General features: G+C 41.8%; 1 protein-coding gene across 1 annotated transcript in view; it reads right to left on the bottom strand.

Annotated features, from left to right (window-relative positions):
• The window catches only part of mgat4b (alpha-1,3-mannosyl-glycoprotein 4-beta-N-acetylglucosaminyltransferase B), a 73,619-nt gene extending 52,891 nt beyond the window's left edge, over nt 1-20,728 (bottom strand). Inside the window, exon 1 of the mRNA XM_027021987.2 lies at nt 20,374-20,728. Within this exon, the coding sequence (XP_026877788.1) occupies nt 20,374-20,470 (97 nt within the window). The 5' untranslated portion in view covers nt 20,471-20,728. The remainder of the gene's footprint in view (nt 1-20,373) is intronic.
• Between the last annotated feature and the right edge of the window lie 5,255 nt (nt 20,729-25,983).

The following is a 25,983-nucleotide window of genomic DNA, read 5'->3' on the forward strand; positions in this document are numbered from 1 at the left end:
TTTACCCTCCCTTGCACTTTGCAAACAGGAATTTCAGGTCCCTGGGTTTTCCTGTTTTTAGTCAGTAATTCACAGCATGCAATGGACCAGCTGCTTCTCTTGAGTGATGCCACCTGCAGTGTTCTTTCTACAGTCTACAAAGCTACATGGACACTGGTGATCAAGTAACTCAAATTAATGTGGGGTGTATCGTAAATTGCTGGGTGATACAGCAAAATAATACTGCATGCTGCTCTGGAAAAGGCCAAAAGGCCAAGCATTAGCTAGGGCAAAACAATTGCAGGCAGATGTCCCTAGAGGTCTGGTTATGACTACTAATCTACTTACATTCAGAAGGTTTGAACTGAGTGGAAGATAGCATTATCATAGCGTGGGGTGGGGAATGTGTGTCTGAGTGTGAGTGTGTGTGTGAGAGTGTGTGTATGTGTTTCCTTTCAGCAGGTCATCCTTCGGTTTTTCTTCTCCTTTCCCGGAATGAAGACGTTAGGGTTAGAGCACAAATAGAGAGGATTCTGGGAAAATGGCTTGATGGTGGAACAGTGGTGTGATGTAGAGAGCTCACATGCAAACAAAAAAACAAAAAACAAATCAAACCTTAAAGAGAAGCAAAATCCTCTGGGCACCATAGTAACAAATTAAATCAACCATAGAATCAACTAATCAATAAACAGTATAAGCTTGGGGAGACAGTTTTTGAACATGAATGCAGCCTCACTACACAATGTTCGACAGGCATTAATATCCATTACAGCAAGGGATAAAGTTTATATTGTGGAAATGCATAGGTAGATTTAATAGTTTGCTACTATGGTTGCACACTATTGTTTGGAAAAATAGTTACCACAAAGCTGGCCTTTGCAATACTGATTATATGCAGAAGGCTGTGTATAAATATTAACTCTCTAACAAATGACAATTTTTATTGCGTGCTGTAAAGCATCCAGGCCAACCTTAGCCACTCCAGATGAGTGTTCTGTGGGTGTTTAATGAATCACAGTGTTCAGCTGACCCAACAGACGGAAATAATTTTCATCAAAATAATGCAGGCTGGTTTTTAACCATGTTACATCAAGGGTGCGTACATGCGTTTTAACATATTGCACAACACATTGCTCTTACAATACAGTAAAGCAATATAACCACAATATAATCTTTTTGTCCTTATCATGCAGCCATCTATACAGATAATATTTCAGTATGCTCATATATACTGATCAGCCATAACATTAAAATCACCTGCATAACATTGTGACTTCTGAAAGTGTTCTGTGGTATCTGCCACCAAGACCTTAACAGCAGATCCTTCAAGTCCTGTAAGTTGTGAGGTGGAGCCTCCATGGATATCCCACAGATACTCAAAGGGATCAATTCTAGGGAATCTGAAGGCTAAGTCTACACTTTGAACTCTTTCATTTTCCTCAAACCATTATTGAACAATTTTTAGAGTGTGGTAGGGCACATAATCCTGCTGAAAGGGGCCACTGCCATTAAAGAATATCATAGCGTTGCCATGTAAGGGTGTACTTGGTCTGCAACAATGTTTAACTAGGTGGTATGTGTCAAAGAAACATTCACATAAATGACATGATGCAAGGTTTCGCAGCAGAATATTGCCCAGAGCATCACACTACCGCTGCCGGTTTACCTCTTTCCTCATAGTGTGTCCTGGTGCCAGCTGATCCCAAGGTAAGCAACAAACTCAAACCTGGTCATTCACTTGATGTAAGAGAACACATTTTTCATCAGACCTGGGCCATCTTCTTCTATTCATCACATCACACACAGTAGAACAGAGGTACAGAATACCACTGCTGACTGCCACGCCATCAACGTGTGTGGGTTAGGATACTGACAGGCAGCCCAAACCTAGGCAGGAGCAACTGAGTGTAAAGGGCCTTGCTCAGGGGCCCAACACCGGTGGCAGAGGGGCCTGAACCAGCAACCTCCCAAACACAAGCCAAGGACCGTAACCACCGAGCCAACATTTCCCCATCTTTTACTAATATTGCAGGCACTTTGGTGGCAGACAGGGGTTAGCATGTACACCCTTTCCAGACTGTGTCTATGGAGCGCCATAATCAGCAAGCTACAAGGTGCCATGTGTTCCAACACCTTTCTATCATAGCCAGCATGAACTTTTTCAGCAATTTAATCTACAGAAGCTCTTCCGCAGCATCTGACTAGATGGGCTAGTCTTCGCGTCCCACATGCATCAATGAACCTTGAGCACCCATGAGCGGTTCATCAGTTGCCGGTTCACCAGTTGTCCTTCACTCTACCACTTCTGCTATGTATTAACCACTGCTTACCAGTGAAAACCAGTATGTTTTGCAGACTTGTTGTCTCAGAGATGCTCTGAGCCAGTCACCTAGCAATCACAATTTAACCCTTGCAAAAGCTGTTCAGATCTTTATCCTTGTCCATTTTTCTTGCTTCTAATACATCAACTTTAACGAACAGTCAGAAAATGAACTGTCTGATCTTGGTCATGTGCCCCTGGTAAGGCACACATCTTTACTTAGGCTTTTCCCTCCCGTTGTCCTGGACCGCATAGGCTTTGCATTTAGCCGCTTCAAACATTCATCGGGTAATTATCAAACCCTTCATGAGATGCACTGGAGCCAAAAAAGGGTGAATGGGTGCAGTGCGTGGGGTCGCTTGTTCTAGGATGAACCGATGGCTTGGTAACCAGAGGCGAGCGATAGGCGAGTTAAGCCCCATTGCGTAACATTAGCCTTCTAGTTTGTGAGAAGCCTGGAGCTGCTACACTAGTTCTGTACAGGTGGTTTACATGACCAAGAGGAAGTGAAGCGTGTGTAGGACAGGGAGGGCATTGAGCAGCATGCGTTTGAGCACATGAGGGTGAGTGATGCTCTGTTGTGGGAATCTGATTACCGCAGGCTGATTAATAAATGATACCATCTCATCCACCACCTGCCCTCACACACTAGCAGTGATGGTGATTAACACACACACACACACACACACACACACACACACACACACACACGTCACATCTGTGTACCAGATCTTTTAGACTCAGGAGTTTCATGTGTTTTCATGTGATTTTTATGTTATAGGGCCTTTTGCCCCTACTAAGAGAGTAAATCTGAGTACAAACACTCATGACTGATTACAAAACCACTCATATCCACTTTGTCATCTATATAAGTAACTATTTATATTTAAGAGGAATGCTCCAAGCCTTACCCAAAACCTGAACCTTAACTTCAGTAACAAAATATAAATATATTTGCTCTTTATTTGTGCTTCATTTGATTTAAACTAATTAGGAGGAAAAAAAACAAAAAAACTTTACCATTCTGAGGAATAAGAGTGTCTCTTTTCACTTGTTTGCCTAGTCAGGACATTCTTTTCCTCAAAATTTCTCTCTCACACACACACGTACGTACTGGTCAGGCCAGTAGGCAGACAGAGAGGAATAAAGAGATTTAGTAGGGCTAGAGGTTCTATTGGCCCTCTACTCCAGCCTCTCAATCCTTTTAGCCGGATTTCAGGGGAACCGCTTGGGGTCAGCTTTCTTGAGCCAGAGACAGAGAAGAAAAAGAAAATGGAGGAATAGGTTGTATGACAGGGTTTAAAAAGATGTGAGTGACACTATCAGTTAACTACGATCTCTCCATTTCCGCATACTGCCCGGCTCTCACCGTGCATGTGCGAGTGAGAGTAGTCAAGCCCCACGACCGTGCATAAATCATGCTTTTTCAAACACTGTATCATCTGCTCGGCCAAGTGTACGCAGCCTCCAAACAAGGGCTCCCGGGTTCACAGCAGCAGTCGAGTGACCCCAGTATACCCCACCCTACCCATCTGTCTCTCTCCTGCTCTCCTTAAACAAACTCCCTGCAGACAACTTCATGGGGAAAGCACAGCGTCAGTACTGCACTCTGAGCCTGTCAGCGAAGCCTTCCGTTTGCCTGCTGGGTGAAACGAAGCCTGCGACGCATGCTGGGAGATGGCTCAACACATTTGAAATTCGTGGGAACGTTTTTGATCAGGCTAGGCCACGCGGAATGCCACTGGGACTGACCGCAGCTGCTCGCGCTCATGGGTCTGCTCCTGAAGGCTCAGGACTTCACAGTCCCTGGGCTGGCGAGGTGGAATGAAGTGCACCTCGTGAGCCCTGAGGTGAGGTGTGGGGGTTGGGGGGGGGGGGGGGGGGCACATGGCAATAGTGTGTCCTTTCAGTTTCTATTTTAAATCACAATGCCCTTCTTTTATCTGTGTTTACATGAAACGAGAAAAGGGAGAGACCAGAAGGCCTGAGGCAGTGACCAATATGGTAATTGTATAGATTTGAGTGGCTTTGCTGACCAAATAATTTGAGTAATATATGAATATGTGTGTCTGTGTGTGCGTGTGTGTGTGTGTGCGTGCCTGTGTTTGTTTGCATATATGTTTTTTTTTTGTTTTGGTTTGGGGTTTTTTTAGGGGGGGGGGGTCAGACTTCAGGATTATTATGCTCAAATCCACAGGAATTCACTCATACTAACCATCAAGATAAAGGTCTGATCAGACTGGCTTACATAGTTCATATGCTGTTAAGAGAACAAATAAATGAGGAAACCACAGAAGAGTAGTCACACACAAACCTGTCGACTCAAAGATCAGTCTGAAATAAATGACAGTCATTCAGCTAGTCTTCTGAGACCAATCAAATAGCTGCTCTGGTGAAGTGGGACCAGTCAGGTTTAAAATGTCAAACACAGAGGTCAGCTACACCAATTGAATTGCATTGAGAGTAATAGGGAAGGGAGGTTGGTTAACTCAATAAATCTTAAGTGAGGATACAGGAAATATCCATATTTCCTCCGCCTAGTCAGTCCATTTTCAATTACAGAGGCACACAAATGAGTTAACCCACAACACACATTTTGTGGTCTTTACATACTAAGATATATAACTAAGACATAAGCCATACTAAAGGCACACACAAATGCAAACACAAGACACACACAGTGGGCCTAACAGACAAAGAAGAAGAGCAGAATTATGATGAAATATTCATAAAGGATTAAAAGAAGGTCAGATTATTATATAGCCAAAGAGAATGAATGAGAGAGAGAAAGAGAGAGCTGGTATGTGCTCATGCTGGAATGGGGGTCAAAGTTTAACTTCACCAGTTTGTCAGCGCTCAGCCCGCAGATGACCCCATGTGTACACGGTCAATATGGCCAATCTCCATGGTTACAAGCCACTTCTGAGCCAGCTACTGTGTTTGTCTGTGTGTGGCACCCACATTGGCAAAAGGGCCATTTTCCATACTGAAATCACCCAAACCTATGACACCATAGAACACTAATGGTCCAGAGCAGTTGGACTATAGCCACCCTCTTCCCAATTCTGACAAGAGAATAATGAAAGCACTGTATCCCTCTACCTATTAAATTACAAAGAGAATTTACAATGAAGCTCAAAAGGAATCCTACCTGCTTGGACTGGAAGAAAAAAACCAAAACAAAGTGGAAGCAGCTGATTAGGAGCAGGAACAAGAGTACTGTTGATGATGAAGGGTTTTCAATTACTTTTAACAATCTTAAAAGATTACAGACAGAATTGTTTTTGCAAATGCCTGAAAGTAGTCTTTCACCTCTTGGATATTTGTAATATTAGCAGTTTTATTTATTGTATTTCTTATGTTTAATTGAGAATTACTACAGAAAATCAGTGTAGTCTGCTAAATGATATATGACACATTGCACTACCATATGAATATTAGGAAGAACGCTTAACAGATACTCTTGATAATGGTAAACAGAGCATGCGTGGAAATTGAAGTCTGCCAGACAAGGAGGATGAGGGACAAAGAAGAGAAAACTATGGTGTGTGTGTGTGTGTGTGTGTGTGTGTGTGTGTGTGTGTGTGTGTGTGTGTGTGTGTGTGTATGCACTGAATGGCAAGGCTCGCTTTCCTCTCCTCCATCTGGTGAACTCAGGCTAATTAATCTCACTAACGACCCACTTAATTCAAACAATTTAACAAATCTTCTATATCCATATGCAGACCCATCTACTGCTGGGGTGAGAGAGAGAGAGAGAGAGTGGGGAGAGACAAAGAAAGTCAAACAGTAAATTACACACTAGACAGAATGGAAGACACTGGACAAAGTGGTAGAAGGACGAGAGAGCAAAAGAATCTTTGTTTCCGAGAAGAGACAGACTTATGTTAAAGAGGTTGTTTCTCTGCTTCATAAATAAATGCAATAAAAAAAATACAAACTAGCCCACTGTGCCATGAGGAAAAACATGAAAGTGATAAACAATCATTTCATCCCTTTATTCTAGTAGGCAGACGAGACTACAGCATCCAAACGTGAAATTTACAGCTGCAGTATTCCTAAGCATGGTGGACTCCAACCAACATTTACATTTACGGCATTTAGCAGACGCGCTTGTGCAAAAGTGCTGTGTCATTTACTCATTGAACACATCCTAGCCACTACCGTAGGATAGAGTCCAAGATACCAATGAACTAGAATACTGTTAAAATACAGGGAACAATGCTGATACCTAGAAGTACAAAATATATAAGCTCCATCTCAGACAACAAGCAGTACAATAAACCAACCACATTTCATTTGCATAGTGCTTCCTATCGGTATGCAGTTCATGAAATTCAGATATTCGGGCACATTGATGGTACACACACACACACACACACACACACACACACACACACACACACACACACGTATATGTAAAAGGAAAACCTCAAGAAGATTGTTTCAAATCCTAGAAGTACAGAAACTGAAGGCTGTTTCACAAGCAGGTTTACTTCTGTTTTGTGGAACACTTAAAAGATAACTTCAAGAGGAGGCAGGTGGCCAGTCTACTTCACACAGAGAGCAATTTAGACACACAACCAGGCCCAAGGACATGTGGTGCTTTTAAAATTAGCAGAAGAATTTTAGTAGAATTCTAGTTTGGTTGTGGAGAGTTGCCTAGTTCCATTCCATGAATTAAAGCATAAAGTTTGTAAATATTTCAACACAAGCACATGCCTTAGAGAGGTTAGATAACTGAAGGGCAGACAAATGATGAGAAATATGACATGGGGGTTTGTGAGCTCAGAACATGCGGCGAGGTGGAAAGATCACCTCCCTTCACCCCTTCAGCTCAGTTTGCACACATCTACCACATCGGCCTCCTGCTCTCACAGTAGTCATTTCTGATTAAAGGAACCGTAACACTGTAGCCTTGTAGTTTATTGTGCTATAGTGGCATCTTTTGCAGTTTTACTTGTTTTGATGGTTAATACATGAAAAAGTCTTTAGTCCCTACACTTTTCACCAACTTTCCCAAATGGTCAAACTCCTATGAACACCAAAAGAGGTCAATATTCTGGGAGAAGGCTCCCGTGAACATGACAAAAAGGTTGAAAGAGCGTAAGTACAATGTCCTGGGATGACCTCAAAATAAAACAAACACACAACCCTTAAATGCTCCTGTTCCATACATTGCACTCAAGAGTCCCACACGGTCTTTTTGAAGGAATCCTTCTGCTGGAGTTCATGCATCTTCAGCAGGCTGTGGAGGTCCTCCAAACACAGACTTAGGAAGAGAGAAATGCTGGAGCAGGGGCTTGTCAGAGACTCGGAGCTGCGCGTCAGCCGTTTAGTAGCCTGCTACATGGTGGGAGACCTTGGGGGCAGGCCAGCGCATGTTTATGCTGCACAGGGCTTCTCGGTGGGAGTGGGTGGGGGTAAACATTTTGCATGGAAACATTAACCACTCACGAATGAATGCCTGCTCTGCCCCACTAAGTTTCATTACTGACCAGACACACTTTCAGTTCCAATCCTGACTGGTGGACCATTACAGAAAGTGGCAAAGCTGTAATATTATCACAAGGCAACAAGTGAGAAATCAAGATAGTTTCATGACTGAAGCCAAGCTGAGCACTTAAGGAATGTAGACATGGATTGAATAGCTAGAGCCCATTAATACACCATGACTTAAGTCTAGGTAATTCAGAGAAGTTCATTCTGTTCCCTGTATTCCCAAAGCTCTCCCAGGACCTTGGTCCTGGGTCAAGATGTGAACTCCAGTCCCAGTCAAGCTCAGTAAGTGCTTTCAAGGACAAACAGCGAGGCCTTTATTACCACAGTAACAATGATACACCTTAAAGACAGGTAGTTGCTTTGATAGACATTTGCATCTGGGAGATGCCTCTCAAAAGCCAGTCAATTGGTTCAAAAAAGGAATGCGAATCAGTATGCAGCAAATTGATGCTTAAGCCAGTACATAAAGACCCTCAGATAATACCTATACAGATACATAAAGAGTCTTCTCTTTGAAAAGAGGTCACACCTCCAAACCAAAGTTCAGAAATACATATACCTACCAAAAAAAAAAAACAAAACAAACAAAAAACAAACAAACACACTACCGAAGGGAAGTAGCCATTTGTCTTCCATACAACAGTCCCTGCTTGGGCCCAAGTTTAGAGGTGTGCTGGTAAAGTGGAATTTAGCTGGTCGGGTCTTAAAAGAGCAAAGGTAGTTGGGGAATGGGTGGTGTTATGTAGGAAAAAGCCAGAGCTGGGTGTGAAGGTGGGCATAAAGTTTACAACCATGACAAAGGCATGATTAGCACGTCTTTGATGGAGAGAATGACAGAGACCGAGCTTGAGAGAGTGTGATAAGCAGGGCGGCAGGGGAGGAAACAATGAGAGACAATCAAGACTCGGTGAGAGACCGGCAAGGCACAGTGATGTAGAATGAAAGACAGTGAAGGCACAGCGAGAGACCGTCAATTCACAGTGAGAGCAATGACCTCCCTGTTCCAAATGGCACAGTCTACCTTGTGTTGCTTAAAACAAGAGAACCCATGAAAGATGGAGTAAAGTGGTGACCCTATGCTTGTAGTTAAGGGACGCTTAGGGCAAGCTTGAGTCACTGGGTTTAGAAGACTGTGAACTTTGATCTGGAGCATGGAATAAAAAACTCAGGTAACAAAAAAACAAAGTATAGTTTCAGCGTTCATGTCACAAAATGAGGCACATAACTCAAGCACTACACATAAACAAACTTTCGTTTAATACAACCAAACAACTCTCTCCTATTTGCTATATAGTGATAGATTTTGTGAGAGTGTATTTTGTGACATACACTGTTGCATTACCTGGTGAAAGCTGAAATAGGGATGTGTACTATGTACTATGCGACAATACAATTTCCCATTTATGTGACTACATCACAAATAGGAATGAGAAGGCATCAAACTGGTTTAAAAGCAAGAGCTCTGATCAAATGTGAGAAGATCTGATATATTTAGCTGTAAGTAAATACCAAAGTAAGCCCCATAGCAAGTCAGAAACGTGTGAACAAGCCCTTATATGACTTAAGTTCAGTCTGCAGTTTAACACAGTTGCACAATAATAAATCACACACAAGCAAGATTCTGGAGGAACACATGAAATAAGGGAGAGTGTGCTCAACAACAAGAAGCACGCGAATGTGAGGCGAGCACATGAAAAGGCATGGGTCGCTACCTTCGGCTGCACCGGTCGACTTCAGCACGTTTTCTGACACAGCATGGACATCTTCACCAGCTGCTTCCAGTACTGCAGCTCCTGAGAAGGAAGCGCCCGTCTCTAACATCAGTGCAGTCTACTCGGCGCAGACAGGTTGCAACTGGTTGATCATTACTTCATCATCTTCTTTGGGAAAAGACATTTCGGAGTGTTCATGGTATCCCCAAAAAGCCAGGTTAACGTGTGTTTGTGGGCTAGAACTCAAATTTCATTTCAGGGTAGGCCGTACTGAATTCTGACACGAATTCAGAAATCTTTTAGCAAATTGCTTTTGAGTTTGGTGTGTTTTACACGTGTCACAAAAGAAAAGTAATTTTGCATGTACTGAATTTCACATTTCTTTAATCTAATGATTGTATTTAAACATAGCACTCAACTACTCTGCAGGCAACAAGCAGATTACTTCGTTAGTAATCAAACACACGCACCAAAATATGACAACTGATTATGAATGTGCATGCTTAGTAAATGACCTTGGAGCCTCCTTGTATTCTATAGCTCAACAACAATGATGGGTTTGCTAGTAACCACTAGCATGGATGCTACAAAAATTCTTTACATTTCAGACTGCAGTTACGTCAGCTCTAATAATTATATTACAGCAATGAACCACTGGCATAATTCCTTTAGAATATAAGCAAACCAAAAACAATTACATTTATGGCATTTAGCTGACGCTTTTATCCAAAGCGACTTACACTTATGACTGAGTACAACTTGAGCAATTGAGGGTTAAGGGCCTTGCTCAGGGGCCCAACAGTGGCAACTTGCCAGTGGTGGGGCTTGAACCAGCAACCTTCTGATTACAAGTCAAGTACTTAACCTTAATTGTGGCAACTTTACAACACCATTTTCAGTGATGAAACCTTGACGTGCTGCAACAGTGAAGTAATCGGGAATCTGTAACCATGTAATCTGACCTCTCTCTCTCACACACACACACACACACACACACACACACACACACACACACACACACACACACCTGATATACAGAAATGGAACAACAGTGAAGCCCTCAAGGTTTGTATGTTACCATGTGCACACACCTCCAGTAATTCCGTCTCAGCTGCTCTGCTTTGTCACAGACATTAATGAGATCCCAGAAGTCACCGGTACGCACACACACATACACAAACATGCACACGCACACTCACTCATACACGCAGCTCTGTCACGTTATAAACAAGTGACTAGAGATAAGCATGTGCATACTAGCTGTGAGTCTGACAGATAAGACCCGGTTTTCCTCTGAGCCTTGGAGGAGAAACCACTTTATGCATCCGTGAGACAGACACACACAGACACAGCTGCCCATCATCTCGCCAATCACGTTGAATGACTCTGGGAAGGCAAGCAGCTGGTTCATCTGCAGTGGGAGAGATGCAGGGAGGAAAAGGAAGAGGTGACCCCATTTGTGTCACTGTGATGCTGCTGTGCACTTTACATGCTACCTCCACCCTCTCTAACACATAACAGATCCATGTCACGTCGTCCGTTTTGGCTCAGGACTCCACAAGCACACACGCCAGCATCAGGAAGAGCAGGACGTAGGAGGGCACGAGGCAGGACCAGCAGCTCAGAGCAGCAGGCAAGTGTTGATTACAAGCTCCAAGCAACAGTAGCTCCTGTTCAGGCATGCAGGAACACGAGTCACACTGTCCCCCACAAGATGTCACACTGTCCCCCACAAGACAAATCACTCCTCATCACTCTCTCACACACACACACACACACACACACACACACACACACACACACACACACACACAAGTGCTGCATGACTAGAGATTAGATTTCACCATTACAGTTATTGCTGTGTTGGTGCAGAGGAGACGTTTGTGTGCATGTTGGGTGTGGGTTGGTACTGGGGGCAGGGCTTGTCCGTGTAGAGCAACTCATGTCTGGTTCTGGAGGACAGAAGCTTTTGCTGTATGGGACAGAGAGCCAACAGAGACTTCATATTCATAAGTGCACAGTGCGCCTATATGGCTGTGTGGTGACTTAGTGCAGACTGGGTGTTGAGTCCAGAATTAACTAAAATTTCATTTGATTGTACAACACTGCCTGAAAGACGCAGGTCTTGCAAAATGCAAGTGCCCTGGAGATATACAAATAAAGAAAAAAGTAGGCAGTCATAGTTGATACAAGCTGTAACTGTGGAAGTGTTTCCACTGAAGTCCAAGTTCAAAGAGGGAGTTACTGAATAAAAATCTCTCCCTCACTTACATACACATTCGTGCACAGACACCCAGTGACTTTACTCAGTTAACGGTCAGAAGCAGATGTTTGGCTCACTGTGATGAAACAGCAGTAAATGAGAATCATGAAAATGGCAACCTATGAAGAGAAGAGGATAAGAAAGAAAGAGAGAGAGAGAGAAAGAGAGAGAGAGAGAGAGAGAGAGGAAAACCCACTGAGAATGTACATGTAATATGTTCAACTGAAGAAAAAGTAAGGGGTGTGTGTGTGTTGAGACCTGATGATCAGTGGGCACTACAGAGACTCTGCCTGCTCTAGCTATGAAGTGAGAAAGAAAACAACTACTCGCCCACTCCCTCCCCCTCTCTACACACACCGAGTTCCGTGACCAAGCACAAATTTCACACGCACTCCTCACAGAACAGATGGTTGGCTCAGTGGGACAGAGTAATCACTGAGTACCTGAACCTACTAGTGGCTCGCTCACTTACACACAACCTCAAGCTGACTAAGGCCTCTCTCACTAGGAAACCTACCTAGCCCTCTCTTTGCCTGTGGCTCTGTTTGGCTAGAGTGTTCATTCATCTTTCCCTGTCCACAGAGAGTATGTCTGAAGTTAGTCAGTCACCAGCCGCTTATGCACACATTAAATTATAAAATGGCAAATAAAATCAATGAGGGCGTTATTGCAAGTCCCAACAGAGCACAGAGCATTTATGCACAAAGATCATCAAGGGCACCGAGAACTTTGAACGAGCTTTGCTAAGGCAAAGTGCTGATGTGAAAAAACCTTATCCTTCTAATCAGTAAACATAGAATTTGCCCAGGCCTTTCAAAGCAACATAGCTCACATGAGCAGCATTTACTCTCCACATTAGCTGACCAGTCATAGCAGAGCACCATTATACTGCTGCACTGCGTGGCTTGTACCAAGAGCTGAAGGCTTTAATTGTCCCAGACACAGAGAAAGGGTTTACTTGGGGACATGGACAGAGCAGAAGGCCACATCCCGTTATGCCCTTCATGATCACAGTGCAATCGAGGGGAGGGGGGGGGGGTCCTCTTAACCCACAGCTCCAGCATCAAGCAAGAAGAGGAAACCTTGGTATGATTCAACTATACATAGCCTATACATATATATATATATATATATATATATATATATATACATACATACATACATACATACATACATACATACATACATGAAGAAGAGGAGTCCTCTAACATGGAATAGTACAAAGTTCAGTCATAGACAAGCCAGCATGCATTTGCCTCTGGGGGTGTGTATGGGTGTGTGTGTATATATATATATATATGGGAAGGGGGTTGCAGTTACAGACTCAAGCTCATCTCTTTCCCTGCATAATTTGTGTCAACCCCTCATCAGACATCACTTTCTGACCACAGGACTGCTGTGTTGCAAGTGTTGTGCAGGGACGTTGTGCCAGGTAGAAACGACTGTACTGCTGTCTTGCTGTGAACCACTGCCATCTGATGCCAAAGATGCGTGGTAATCCCATCTGATCCCAAAAGTTGCATGGTGATCCCACCTGATCCCAAAAGTTGCGTGGTGACTCCGCCTGATTCCAAAGATACGTCGTGATCCCACTTGGTCCCAAATATGCATGGTGAGAAACTCGCCAAGCTCCTGAAAGAATGCACCCAGAAGCGTCCAGCCTTCCTGATCATGATGTGGGTATCACAAGAGGACCACCTTCACGGACAGTAAAGCCGCTCAAATTTGCCACGGCACTCTTGCACTTCCCTGGTGGGTATGGAGGATGGACCTTCACGGAGGAACCTTAATGTCCACTTGGAAAATAAGCCCCACTCCATCATCATCATGCCGGCACAGTTCCTACTAATAGTTATAGTTTACAGGACATATGAGCAGGTGCAACAGTCACATCTAAACACATGACAAGGTGATGATGAAAAACAAGAGGAAAGAATTGGGGAAGTGATGGAGAGAGAGAGAGACAGAGAAACAAAGAAAGACCAGAGAGAGAAAGAAAGAAAATGAATGAAGTATTGAATGATGTAATTATTTCTTAAAATATGGAGTGGAGTCAAATTTCACACAGGACTCACCACAAGAAAGAGAGAGAGAAAGAGAGAAAGAGAAAGAGAGAGAGGGATGAGAGGAGAATTGCAGAGCAGAAGAAAAATTGAGGCATCACATGCACAGATCACATGGTTTCTCTCAGTCACATGCTGCCCTCCCGATGCCACTGGCACCAAACCAGAGAGTAGAGCAATGCACGCACATGCACGCATACACACACACACATAACGAGTGTGAGCCAAACCACGGGGGTGGCAATGACAGCAATTCAGGATGAATGATCACCAGGGCGTAAAGAGCAGACACCTACTGTACTCATCAAAAGAGTGAGTCACATTCAGACACAAGGCGTTACACTTTTCATGGGTATTCTCTCTCCCTCATGCCACTTCTACCCCTTCCCCCTTCACCAAATACGAGTTTTCATATTTTGTGTAATAAGGTCATGATGATTTGACCCCCACCAGGAGTCCTCCCTGTTGGCGATCATCTATTCTCTGTCCTGGTCCTGCATGACAGCACAGGGCTGAATTCAAAATCACACCTTTCACACAGCAGGCAGTCAGTTCAGTTCTGTAAATAAACTTTGAAACTAGAATCCATACACAGCTATTTCAGATGCATATGCAGTAAGTCATATTATATTCCTCTGTATGAAAACTGATAAGTGTAACATCAGCTCCATTCATTTTCAATGTCTGCCACCTGCTAACCTGCATACACTCAACCTGTTTAGAAAGAGAGAGAAAGCTTGTGCGTGCATGTGTGTGTGTGTAAGAGAAGGAGGGGACAGAAGGAGCCACTGATGTTGAGTGTGCGTGTCAGAGAGGGAGGATACTGTACCAGGCCGAGAAGGCAGCTTGCATAATTAAGCCATTAGCAGTGTGTCAATCATATGAGAGACAAAATGAGAGGGTCAGATGAGGCACAACACTGTGGTTGAAATCAGGAGAGAGCAGCTATAACCGTGTACAAGTACTCAGCACTGGGCCCTTCCCTTGAAAAATAAAGCCTAGAAGGGCAATTTCCAAAACTTAGTCTCAAACTCATACAGATGTTCAGTGGAGAGTCTCAGTGAGTTCTTGAATTTTTTCAGTTAATGCGTGTATGAAACCATTTATTGATAATGCTATTGCTTATTGCCAGTAATCTTTTCTGTGTAATGGAGGCTCAGATGTGCTAATGGACATCAAATCAGTAGCCAATTTGTCAACAAATTAAGCTCAGAATTCTCTAATTTCAACAGTTAACAACTTAGGCAGGCACATGCCAAAGAATACTTTGTACTGAAGTTGGTGTAAAAGTCAGGTCGATTTTTGGAATAACTTATTTCTTCTGAGGCATCTTTTTCAAGCTGAAAAATAAGCTTGCTCTGTGCAGCTGATCTGAAGTCAGGAGACACTGCATCATCAGATTTAAGCCTTTGCAGTTGAAGCTGATCTGGGGGCAGAGCTTGTGGCTGTGTATAAATTAAACATTCGGGGTGGATCCTGAGCAGCCTGGCTGGAGCCTGGCTCCCCTTTCTGCTTCAGCCTTGACTGTGGGAGCAGCAGTTCGAGTAGCCTAGAACACTCAGGAGCCACTCCAACCCTGAATAATTAAACTGTTTTCAAAGCTCTCTCTCACACACACACACACACACTTTCGTGACCTGATCCAGTGCATTCACACGTTTAGCCTCATTATCTGAAACATAAAAAGTGTAGTCTGTGCACATCTCCAGCATCCAGATTTTACCGCGACACCACACCACGGCAGAGACTGTCGTACTCTTGCACACCGTCGCGTTTCTCTCGCCGTTGGTCATTGACGACGAAACGATGACATCTCACCGTGCTCCCTACGTGCAAACAGCACCGAATTCATACCTAATACACCCAATACATAATTCATCACAGGTTCATTATTACGGCTTCAGCTGGAGCAAATCCCATGCAGCCACCTGAGGGACCGTAGGAAAACTGCACTCTATCACTAAAGATCCTTTTTCATCTGTGAAACCACAACTACCTTCTATAATTCCCATACACAGAAAATAACCTAAACTAGGACATGGTGAATTCACATTCAACTCATAAATAGACGTGTCAACTTCCTCTTCTCATCACCTGATATCCCAAAGTGGAAATACATTCATATTGTCGGTAGTGTGCAGTCACTTTCTCATTTTTAAATGGAACAGCATGAACTCTGGCATCAGCTTGGTAGTTTTAGTTTAAGGCTCCACAATATGGACAAAAGATTACCCCGTGATTAAATTTCTACATAAGCTGATTATATTATGTCACACTGGTGAACCCTTGTGATGTGATATATGGTATGGTTTCATACTAATCTATACTGTTTAGACCTCAAATCATTTACGCTTCTTGAAATGTATGAATGAGGTGATTCAAACACCTGCAGGGTGTGCCTCTAAATATAAACAGCATTCAATTACAAAAAAAAAAAAGTTATACGGCCAGACATCTCATATGGAAGCCAATAACGATAGACAAACATTATTTTGTGCAACCCCAATTTCATTACTATTATGAGCTGTTGGTATATTTTATACCTATATTGTCAAGTATTTTCGACTACTTATAATAAGATTTCAGCTGTGTGTTTACAGAGTTTGTATCAAAGTTACAGCTTGTGTTTTTTCCCCTCCCTTTTCATAAATATTTAGAGGAACTATTTCTGAAAGATGATGTCCAACCTTTTTGACATAGCTTTCATATATATATATATATATATATATATATATATATATATATATATATATAGCTTTAATGTAGGCGTTCAGTCAGTTGGGTTCTAATAGACACTTTCATGATGATGTGATAGCAGTTCCAGCTGAAATTTCTATTCTCATTTTAACTTTTCACCTTGCTGTTAATTATACTTTGCTTTATGGCAAGCGAAATTGTATTTACTTTAGTTCCTTGCAGCTAACATCTTCATTAATGCCTTCCACAGTCATGAAAAGGTTATATCCCACCCTTAAGGCAAGTGAGCACCAGGTCAAAGTGGACCAATCGGAGACCTTTTCTTCCCACATGCTGTGCTTGTGTGCGCTTGGGGACACGCAGTGGCAAAGACATCATCATTGAGTACACGCCTCCTAGAAAATATTAGCTCCTCTCTCCACAAAGGGCTAAAGGTCACAGCTCCCCTAAAGGTAGCTGAAGAAGTGTATCAGTGTGCGTGTATGTGTGTGTGTGCACGCATGTGGGAGGGTTCAAGTATATATTAGGGGTAAAGTAAAAAAAAAAACATGCTCATATGAAGTATAGACTTGTTCCTTTTGAGTGGGTGTTTGCGTGTTACGTCCGGGGGGCACCAGATACACATGAGGACTGTTTGAGCTACTCTTGCTTCTCAGGTGCTGTTCCTGGCTCCTGACAATAAAGAGCAAAGGGGTCAGCAAAGTTCTGCATGCTGACTTCAAAATGATCAGGTGCCAAGACAAACAACAGAAAGCAACAGCCTAATTTTGCAGTGTACTTCAATATCTGTGTGTTAAATGCATTTCTGTTGTACGACTCGGAGCCTGTTTGGACGTCAGCACACAGAGGTTTAGCAGGTACATTTATGCCTCCGACATCTTGTTTGCTCTTGGCTTGCAAATGGTCTTTAGATTCCAGTTTGGAACTGAATTAATCAACACTAGGTCTGCACAATACATAATTTGTTCATTGCTATGATATTGGCCTTTGCAATACTGATATTATAGAAATGTGAAATATGCAAATCGACCCTATAACGTATCACAATTGCTTTGTTATCTGCATCTTGAACAACTAACCTCAATCGCAATATATGTGGTACTATAATCGCAATATATGTTCTTTTTTGCATAATGCAGTCTTATGTCATAATATTAAGTCAACATAGAGCATACTTGGACATTGTTGTAATACTATAAAGCTTCTGTTTGTTCTTGCGCTACTCAAAAGTGGCCATCCAATAGCAGAGGTTGGCTGGGGACTGGTCGAAGCCAGGTGAAGGCGATGGTGCTTCTCGTTAAGCAGGTTCGTCAAGCTGCACGCAGTGGGCCCTGTTCCTCGTTTGTTCTCGACCAGTGGAACTTTTCTTCACATCCAACAACTTCTAATTTGATTCTGAACTGTGAAAGGGCTAATTATCAGTTAATACCAAAGGAATTCCTTGTCTTCAAAGTTACAACTAGGTTTTGAAAAAATACACACAGGAAATGCATTTGTGAAAGGTGAGGTACTATAAAAAGCTTTCAGAGTAACAAACCGTAGTGGTTAAAAAGGTATTTTATAAGGGAGCAGCTACCTTCCTTCAACACTACTCTGTACAGTCAACCTGAGGTTCCTTGAATCCCTCTGTTTAAGTAGGGTAAGGAGGTAACTGAATAACCTTATTCACTACCTGCCTGAGATAACTGAGAGACTGAGTGCTCTTCAGTAACACTGGAGCCCACACACAGCTGAGAAAGAAACAGGAGGGCAACAGGAAAGAAGAATGAAGAGGAGGCCAGGGTGAAAAGTTCTATTCTCCTGCATGAGAGAAAAGTGACCAAAATTAGAGAACCTAGGTCAGTCCAGATCTCCCCACCCCTAGAGAGCACAGATAACAAGATCTCCATCTCCACTTACTCTTGCCCATAGAAAATAGCTTCCAAACTGCAGCTGGACAAAAAACACACAGCACAGATTGCTCTTAGGCTGAGCAAACATGTTTTGTTCGCTTTAGATCACCAGGCCTCATCAGCTCAAGCCAGTCTTTCTGAAATTCTTACATCAGTGAAGCAGATACACAGGGCCCCAAAAGTGAGCCCTCTGAAAGTACGGCATCTACAGAGGAGGGACTACAACAGAGAGTGTGCTGCTGACATACCAGAACAGATGAGGGATTCATATTCCATTTTTAGGTTGGCACCATTCGTAGGTCAATAAGGAGCACAAGGGTCAGAATTGTCCATACCTACACCATCTGACAAAATTCTCAGAAGGAAGCTGTGGTTTCCCGCCAACCAACCCCCAAGGTAGAAATATTCAAAGGATGGACTGAGCCAAAAATCAAACCCAGCAAGACTATTTGAAATTCTAACATTGAATACACTTTATTTTTTATTAACCACATTGAAGAGTTTTTCTTTTTAAAGAATATCTTCAAATGTGAGACTTCACCTGAGGATGGTTATGTGAGCATGGGTGTGCCATTGAGAAGAATATGCTTTCAGACACACACACACAGTATCTGCAAATGCACTGAATCTTCAAAACACAGTACTAGATTATGCAGTACAAAGCCATATGGAGTTGCATATTATAAGGACGCTGGGTGCCTTTGCTGTGCAGTGGTCACAAGGGATCCTACGCATAAGCAGCCGCAGTGCAAATTGTGGCAAAGCTAAGCATAATGCTGGAGACAGAATTTAAATTTCTTGATATGAAGGCAGAGGACACGTTCACACAGATGGACTAAGAGAACAAGCTTGGCTATGGCATTTATTAACTGGCTGAGTGAGCATTATCAGCATGTGCATGCATGCACGCGCACACATCCATAACTCCTACACCCAGAGCAAATGATACAACCTGCTGTTCGGTTGGGAGCTGAGGAGAGGAGAGGCCTCAACCTCCCAGGACCTGGACCTAGTGGAATCTAGTCACTTATCTGTGACTTGCCCCATTATAAAGTGAGTGAGAGAGAGAGGGATGGATAGAGAGAAAGAAGATGAAAGTACATGAACAGTGTGAAGAACATGGGAATCAAGAGTAGATGTCACCAGAAGTTAGTTAAGTGCAAATGGCCTTGCTGGAAAATCCGTAGTTTTTGTAGTAAACGGATAAATAATAAAAACAATAAAAGGGATTGAGAATATTTAAACATTTAGGGTACACTCACGGCTGTCATTTGTTTTAAGTGCTTCTCATCGCATTCCAGCGGTGTCAGCTAAAAGCTGAAATGCACAAATTAACTTGCATGTAAAACAAGTGCACTGAATGATAATCAGACTGCTGCACACGTGCATCTATCCTACGCGGAAATGCCATCATTTGGACCGTACAAAACCGTGCATCCCTGAACTCTAAGGAGACTTACCTGTAGAATCTGTTCTCATATGTAAAAATAAATAAATAAATATATATATATTTTAAAAACTACGTTCGAGAGGAACACAGCAGAAATAGGCTCCAGATATTCATCAACAGCGAAACCCATACAATTACACCTTTGTTCGGAAACACAAACAATTGTACATGCTGAACTTCTGGAGCGTTTTCTTTCCGCGTTTAAATGAGCGACGAAAGGAGTGGTGTTTATCATGGGATCAGATCTTAATAGTTGGAGAACCAATACAAAACGTTAAGGTAACAGAGGTCCACTAACGCCAAGCATTCGTAGGCAGTGTTTCATCAGTTTTAATACATAATCGAAGACTGAACTATAAGCGATCACAGATCTACAATTAAAGCTTCTACAGACACGAGGAAAAATCATTTCATGACACGGGCTGTTACATCGGTAGCTCTCCATAATACATTAGCACCAACACGCCCCGCTCGTAGAGACAAGCGAGAGCTTACCTTTGGAATTGCTGAATGCGGTGTACCAAGACAAGGATATAAGTCCGCATAGTCCGAACAATAAGATTGTTAGGAAGGTGCCATTTCTGAGCCTCATCTCCGGATGCGCACCGGTATCATGTCCGAACCGAACGCGGCGTAGCTGTTAAGCTGTGCTCGGGTGCGTTTGTACAGCGCGAGGAACGCTTCAAGTCTGTGTGCGCTGGCAAGCGAGGCAATGTTTGTTATGGCGCGGAGCGCTCATCGCGCAGGCTGCGCGGGTGGCGGCGGGAGGGGAGACGCCGAAAGGGGAAGGCTCTTTTTTTGTTCACGGTTTGTCTGCGACTGGTTGTGTAAAGAAAGAAGGATGTGAGACAGCGTATGCTCACGCGCGTTTGCGTTAAACGTGTCTCGCGGCTCGGTTTCGCATTTTGCACATTGGAGCGAATGACGCAATGACCCCAGAGCAGCTGCTCCTCCATGCGGTTAGAAAAGAAGCACAAGAACCTGGCGACACGGGGCAGAAGCAACATCGAGTGCTAATGACGCCTGTGCAGGAGGCCTACTAAAAAACTAATGGTTGCGACCTTTTCATTAGCTGCTGCAACCCATTATACCCAACCCGTTCTAGTATTGAACTTGTCTATCTTAAAGACTTGATGCTGCAGTAGCCTATGTTTACGGAAAAGGCTTGTGAATTTATTGCACACTTCGCAGAACAGTTAATAACCTGAAGAAATTTATTAACGCAAATAGGAGGTTTATACGCGATTTCCTAATCGAAACTGTACTCTATGCGTTAGATAAATTACATTCTAAAGTCATTCTAAAAACTCCCTAAAATGTATTTATATTCAGGAAGGCAGTTTATCTGAAATTTATCTGAAAGACTTGCTTAGTCTACTAGTTCTAATAGGCTATGTAGAGAAAATCAATTGTATTGCCTTCAAATGGAAGCAACTAAATTAGTCTACCATATTAGACGTAATCAATCTACGGCTAGGATAGTTCCCCTTTCAATTGTAAAGGGAAACGATTATGATCACTATTGTAGTAATTTTTATGAAGTTTATTTCCGCTGCGTACTCACCTGTCACGAACTTATATTGTTCGAAATTTGTTCAAATACGGCGCCATCCAGCGACTAATTATTTTATTACAGGTAACGCTAATAGAGAAGGGTGGGTCGTCAAGCAAGATTCTTCGGGTAGCCGGGTATGTTTTAAAAGGAGAGGTAACGAATGCTTGAGTTGGAGAGGTTTAAAATTATCTAGGCAAACCCATCTTTATAAATAACAACTGCTCTGGATTAATATAAGAAGATTCTAAACTACAGATAGTCCCACAGACTAAGATAATTATCGAATCACTAATATCACTAATCCGATCAAAATGATTAGTTTATAGAAATAATTCAAAAGCCAATACTAGTTTGGTGCTACGAATTTTCTCATGCTTAAGTGTAAATAGCGGCGACTGTTAACTAAATAAAACATGTCGCTAAAATGGTGTTTAATTTGTCATAATTCTAGACGATCGTGTCCAAGTTTCATAGCTGTCGCCGAAAGGACTCTTAATTTGGTATAATTCTAGAAGCATCGTGCTCTTTCTTCGACTTTCGCGTTAGGTTGCAGTGATTACAATGGGACCTCATGACGCCGATGAGTCAGAATCAGGTGACGGTGAAACTCCTATTAGCTCATCTAGAATGACTACATACTTCCCGTTGTGAATGAGAAAGCCAACAATAAAATTTTTAAAAAGTTAGAACATGTACAATAATTATATAAATAAGTGAATAAAAGGAAGAAATCTTTAAAAAGGTCACAGAGAACACATCTATTCACCTTTAATCTCATTCATCAGTATAACTATGCTTTAGAAAATGTAATCCTTTCAGGCTAAATCTCTATCCCTCAGACTTTCCTATAAGGAGACCATCATGAAGTAACCAGCAACACAAAGATTAATTCAGAAAGATAGTTTAGTTGCAGTATGACTGGCCAATGGTAAGAACAGCATTGTGAGGGAATGGAATATTCTCTAGCTAACTGTAACAAGGCCTGACTCTTTATGCAGTTTTAACTTGATAGAGAAATAGAGCCTAATATAATCTAGACCATAGTTTAGGACCCACCTGGTGGTCCGCGTTTTTTGCTTCACCTCCCATCACGCCTTAAATAAGTCATTAAGATCACCAATAACTGGGCTGACACATCGAAAACAAGGTATTGTCCGTTCCTTCCAAATATTGGAATTACAATAGAGTAGAGATCCTTCCTAAATGTGGACTGAAATGGCAAAAAAACAATCTAACATGAGTACAGCTACAGGTAGTTGTGAAATTACCATAGGGCAGACAATTTGAGGGAGAGATTTTGATTGTAATTAACAATAGAGCACCAAGCAGAAACGTGCTTGAGTCCATTTGTTTAATAGCTGATTAGATAGATGTGTGTGCACCTGTTGGATAGAAGGCTTGATTTGTAGTTCAACAGTTTTGGTGTAAATCAACAATGTGAAAGGTATTATTACCTAAATACGTTTTGGTATCATTATCTCTTGCAAAGTTAGGGCAAACTTATGTTAAAGGGATCCAGAAAGTCTGATAATACTGATTTGGAATAAGGTAAATGTTTGAAACTATTAATCCTTACTCAGCATAACACAGCACTTAGAATGTACCATTTATTACAAAACCTACTAAAAACATTCAAATACAACCATATAATGAATAATTTTAGGATATATTAAACAAAACCTATATAAAAAAGACATCCAAATACAACCATATAATAAATAAGAATGGAATGATTTTAAGATATGTTAAACTAATCCAGAGCAGATGGCAAAGTATTTCTCATCAAATGTGGTAATTGCATCAGAATTATATGTGGCACTCGTGGCTCTGGATTAAAATGGCGTAATTTAGTAAAATGACAGGACAGTTTTCAGAAGGAAAAACCTCGTTTTTATATCAGGTGAGAACAGAGCACATTACAGAAGTAATTAATAAAAGAAAGATGACTCATCTGGCCCTAATACATTTATTTTCTTATTCATGGTTCCAGGTTTTGTGATCCTGTATCTTATGTGTGCTGACTTTGGATACTAGCAGCAGGCCTTCTGTAAATTCCATCTTGGTAAATTTTTTGACATTAAATTCTTGCTGAGACTGGTTTAAAAAGGTGCAAATTAATTTTTTTGCTAACCTTTGAGGTCAAATACCCTTCTTAGTGTCTAATTAGTGATAATTATGGGTGTGAACATGGTACAGGTCTGTCAGGTGTAAGGTTTTTTTTCTATATCAACTCATCCTTACCCCACTTACCTACAACCACTGACAGAAATAGATGTGGGCAAAGGTAATATACACATTAGACTCCAAATTATAATTATCACACACACATATATATATAAAAAACAAGAAATAAGTCATGAGGTCATGAGGATGTGTGTAACCTACAAAGGTGCAGCATAGAAAATACTACTTGAATATTAGCTATAGATGGCTGAAGAGAGGAGGAATGTAGGGGCAGAGAGCAAGAAGGAAAGCCAGAAAGCCCCCTACCGCACAGGCACAGACTTCCTTCAGTATTACTCTTGACCAAGAACAGGGTTTGCTGCCACTGACCAATCAAAATTGACTATATAGTGGTATGACTCCCACCATAAGACAACAATCAGGTTTCACAGCTACAGGAACTCACAGCTGGTAGGACAATGATTTACATTCCTGAATAAGAACTGTTCATTTGTGATAGGGAAGGGGCCAAGTAACCACTGTGACTTGATCTCTGTGAGAGACCACAAATGTGATTTAAGACTAAATTTTGGCCTACACGGGTACAGCATTTTTTTTTTTTTTTAGACATGTCAGCATCACTGCGGGGTTTAGAGTGGTCAACCACAAAACACCTAGCCAACAGCAGCCCAGTGCAAATCAGTGTTGCTGTCCTGTGCTGACTCTGCACTCTGAGCAATGTAGTCCTTTCAGACATGAGGCATGAACTGATGGTTGTGAAATTCAATCAAGTTCCAACAAGATGGTTGTGAAAATACCATAGGGCTGACATACTGTGGGAGAGATTTTGACTGTAATTAACAATAGAGCAAACACTAAGTTTAACACCATCAAGCAGAAACATACTTGATTCCATTTGTTTAACAACTGATTAGTTCTATCTATCTGTGTGCACCTGGTTGGATTAAAGGGTTAATTTGTGGTTCAGTAGTTTTGGGGTAAATCATCAAAATAAAAAAGGAGTTATTACCTAAATATGTTTTGGTATCATTATCTCTTGAAAGGTTAGGGCACGTTTATGTTAATGAAAGGGCTCCAGAAAGTCTGTTCATCAGAATTTGGTAAAAGCTAAATGTATGAAACTATTAGTCCTTACTCAGCATGACACAGCACTTAGAATGTACCATTTAGTACAAAACCTATATAAAAAAGACATCCAAATACAACCATATAATAAATAAGAATGGAATGATTTTAAGATATGTTAAACTAATCCAGAACAAATGGCAAAGTATTTTTCCTCAAATGTGCTAATTGCATTAGAATGATATGTAGCACTTGTGGCTCTGGATTAAAATAGAGTAATCTAGCAAAGTGACAGGATTTAGTTTTCAGAAGAAAAATCCTAGTGTTTTAATGTCAAATGAAGACAGAGGATGTTATTACATTAGACAAATAGTCAATAAAATACAAAGTATGGGAAAATGAAAGATGACTCACCTAGCCCTAATAAATTCATTTTCTTATTCACAGTTCCAGGTTTTGTGTAACCAACATAAAGATGCAGCACAGAAAATACTACTTGAATATTACCTATAGATGGATAAAGAGAGAGGGGGAATGGAGGGACAGAGAGCAAGAAGGAAAGAGCAAGCCCAAGACAGAGATTTCTCCAAACGTAATTCCTCAGTCTGCCAGCTCTGTCCCAACTTTACTCTCCAACTCTTCTCCACATAGCCCTCTACCACAAAGGCCCAGACTTCCTTCAGTGTTATCTTGACCAAGAACAGAGTTTGCTGCCTTGATCAAACAAAAATGACCATGTACTGGTATGACTCTCACCACAGGAAAACAATCAGGTATCACAGCTCCAGAAACTCACACCTGGTAGGAGATTCCTAAATAAAACTGATCATTTGTAGTAGGAAAAGGGCAAAGTGACCACTGTGGTTTGATCTCTGTGAGACTAAAGATTAAATTTTGGCCTACAGCAGGTACAGCAATATTGTGGGGGTTTTTTGTTTGTTTGTTTGTTTGTTTTTTGTTTTTTTAGACCTGTCAGCATGACTGCAGGGTTTAGAGTGGTATGTCAACCAAAAACACCTAGCCAAAAGCAGCAATGTTAGAATCACAATGTTGCGTCCTGTATTGACTCTGCACTCTGGGAAGCGTGGTCCATTCACACGAGGCATGAATTGGTGATTAGTTGCCTAGGAGCAGGAGGTGTGAGGATCCAGAAGTTGGTGGACATAAAGATGTATATAGCAATTAAAAGCTAAGACTAAAATAATATACATAGAAGTTTAAAATTTTGTGAAGCTTTAATTTCCTTACTACTAACTGCACACAATTTGCATAACCCTAATACAATTCATATATATATATAT

The sequence above is a fragment of the Electrophorus electricus genome, chromosome 12 (genome assembly GCF_013358815.1).
Source record: "Electrophorus electricus isolate fEleEle1 chromosome 12, fEleEle1.pri, whole genome shotgun sequence".
Classification (NCBI taxonomy): domain Eukaryota; kingdom Metazoa; phylum Chordata; class Actinopteri; order Gymnotiformes; family Gymnotidae; genus Electrophorus; species Electrophorus electricus.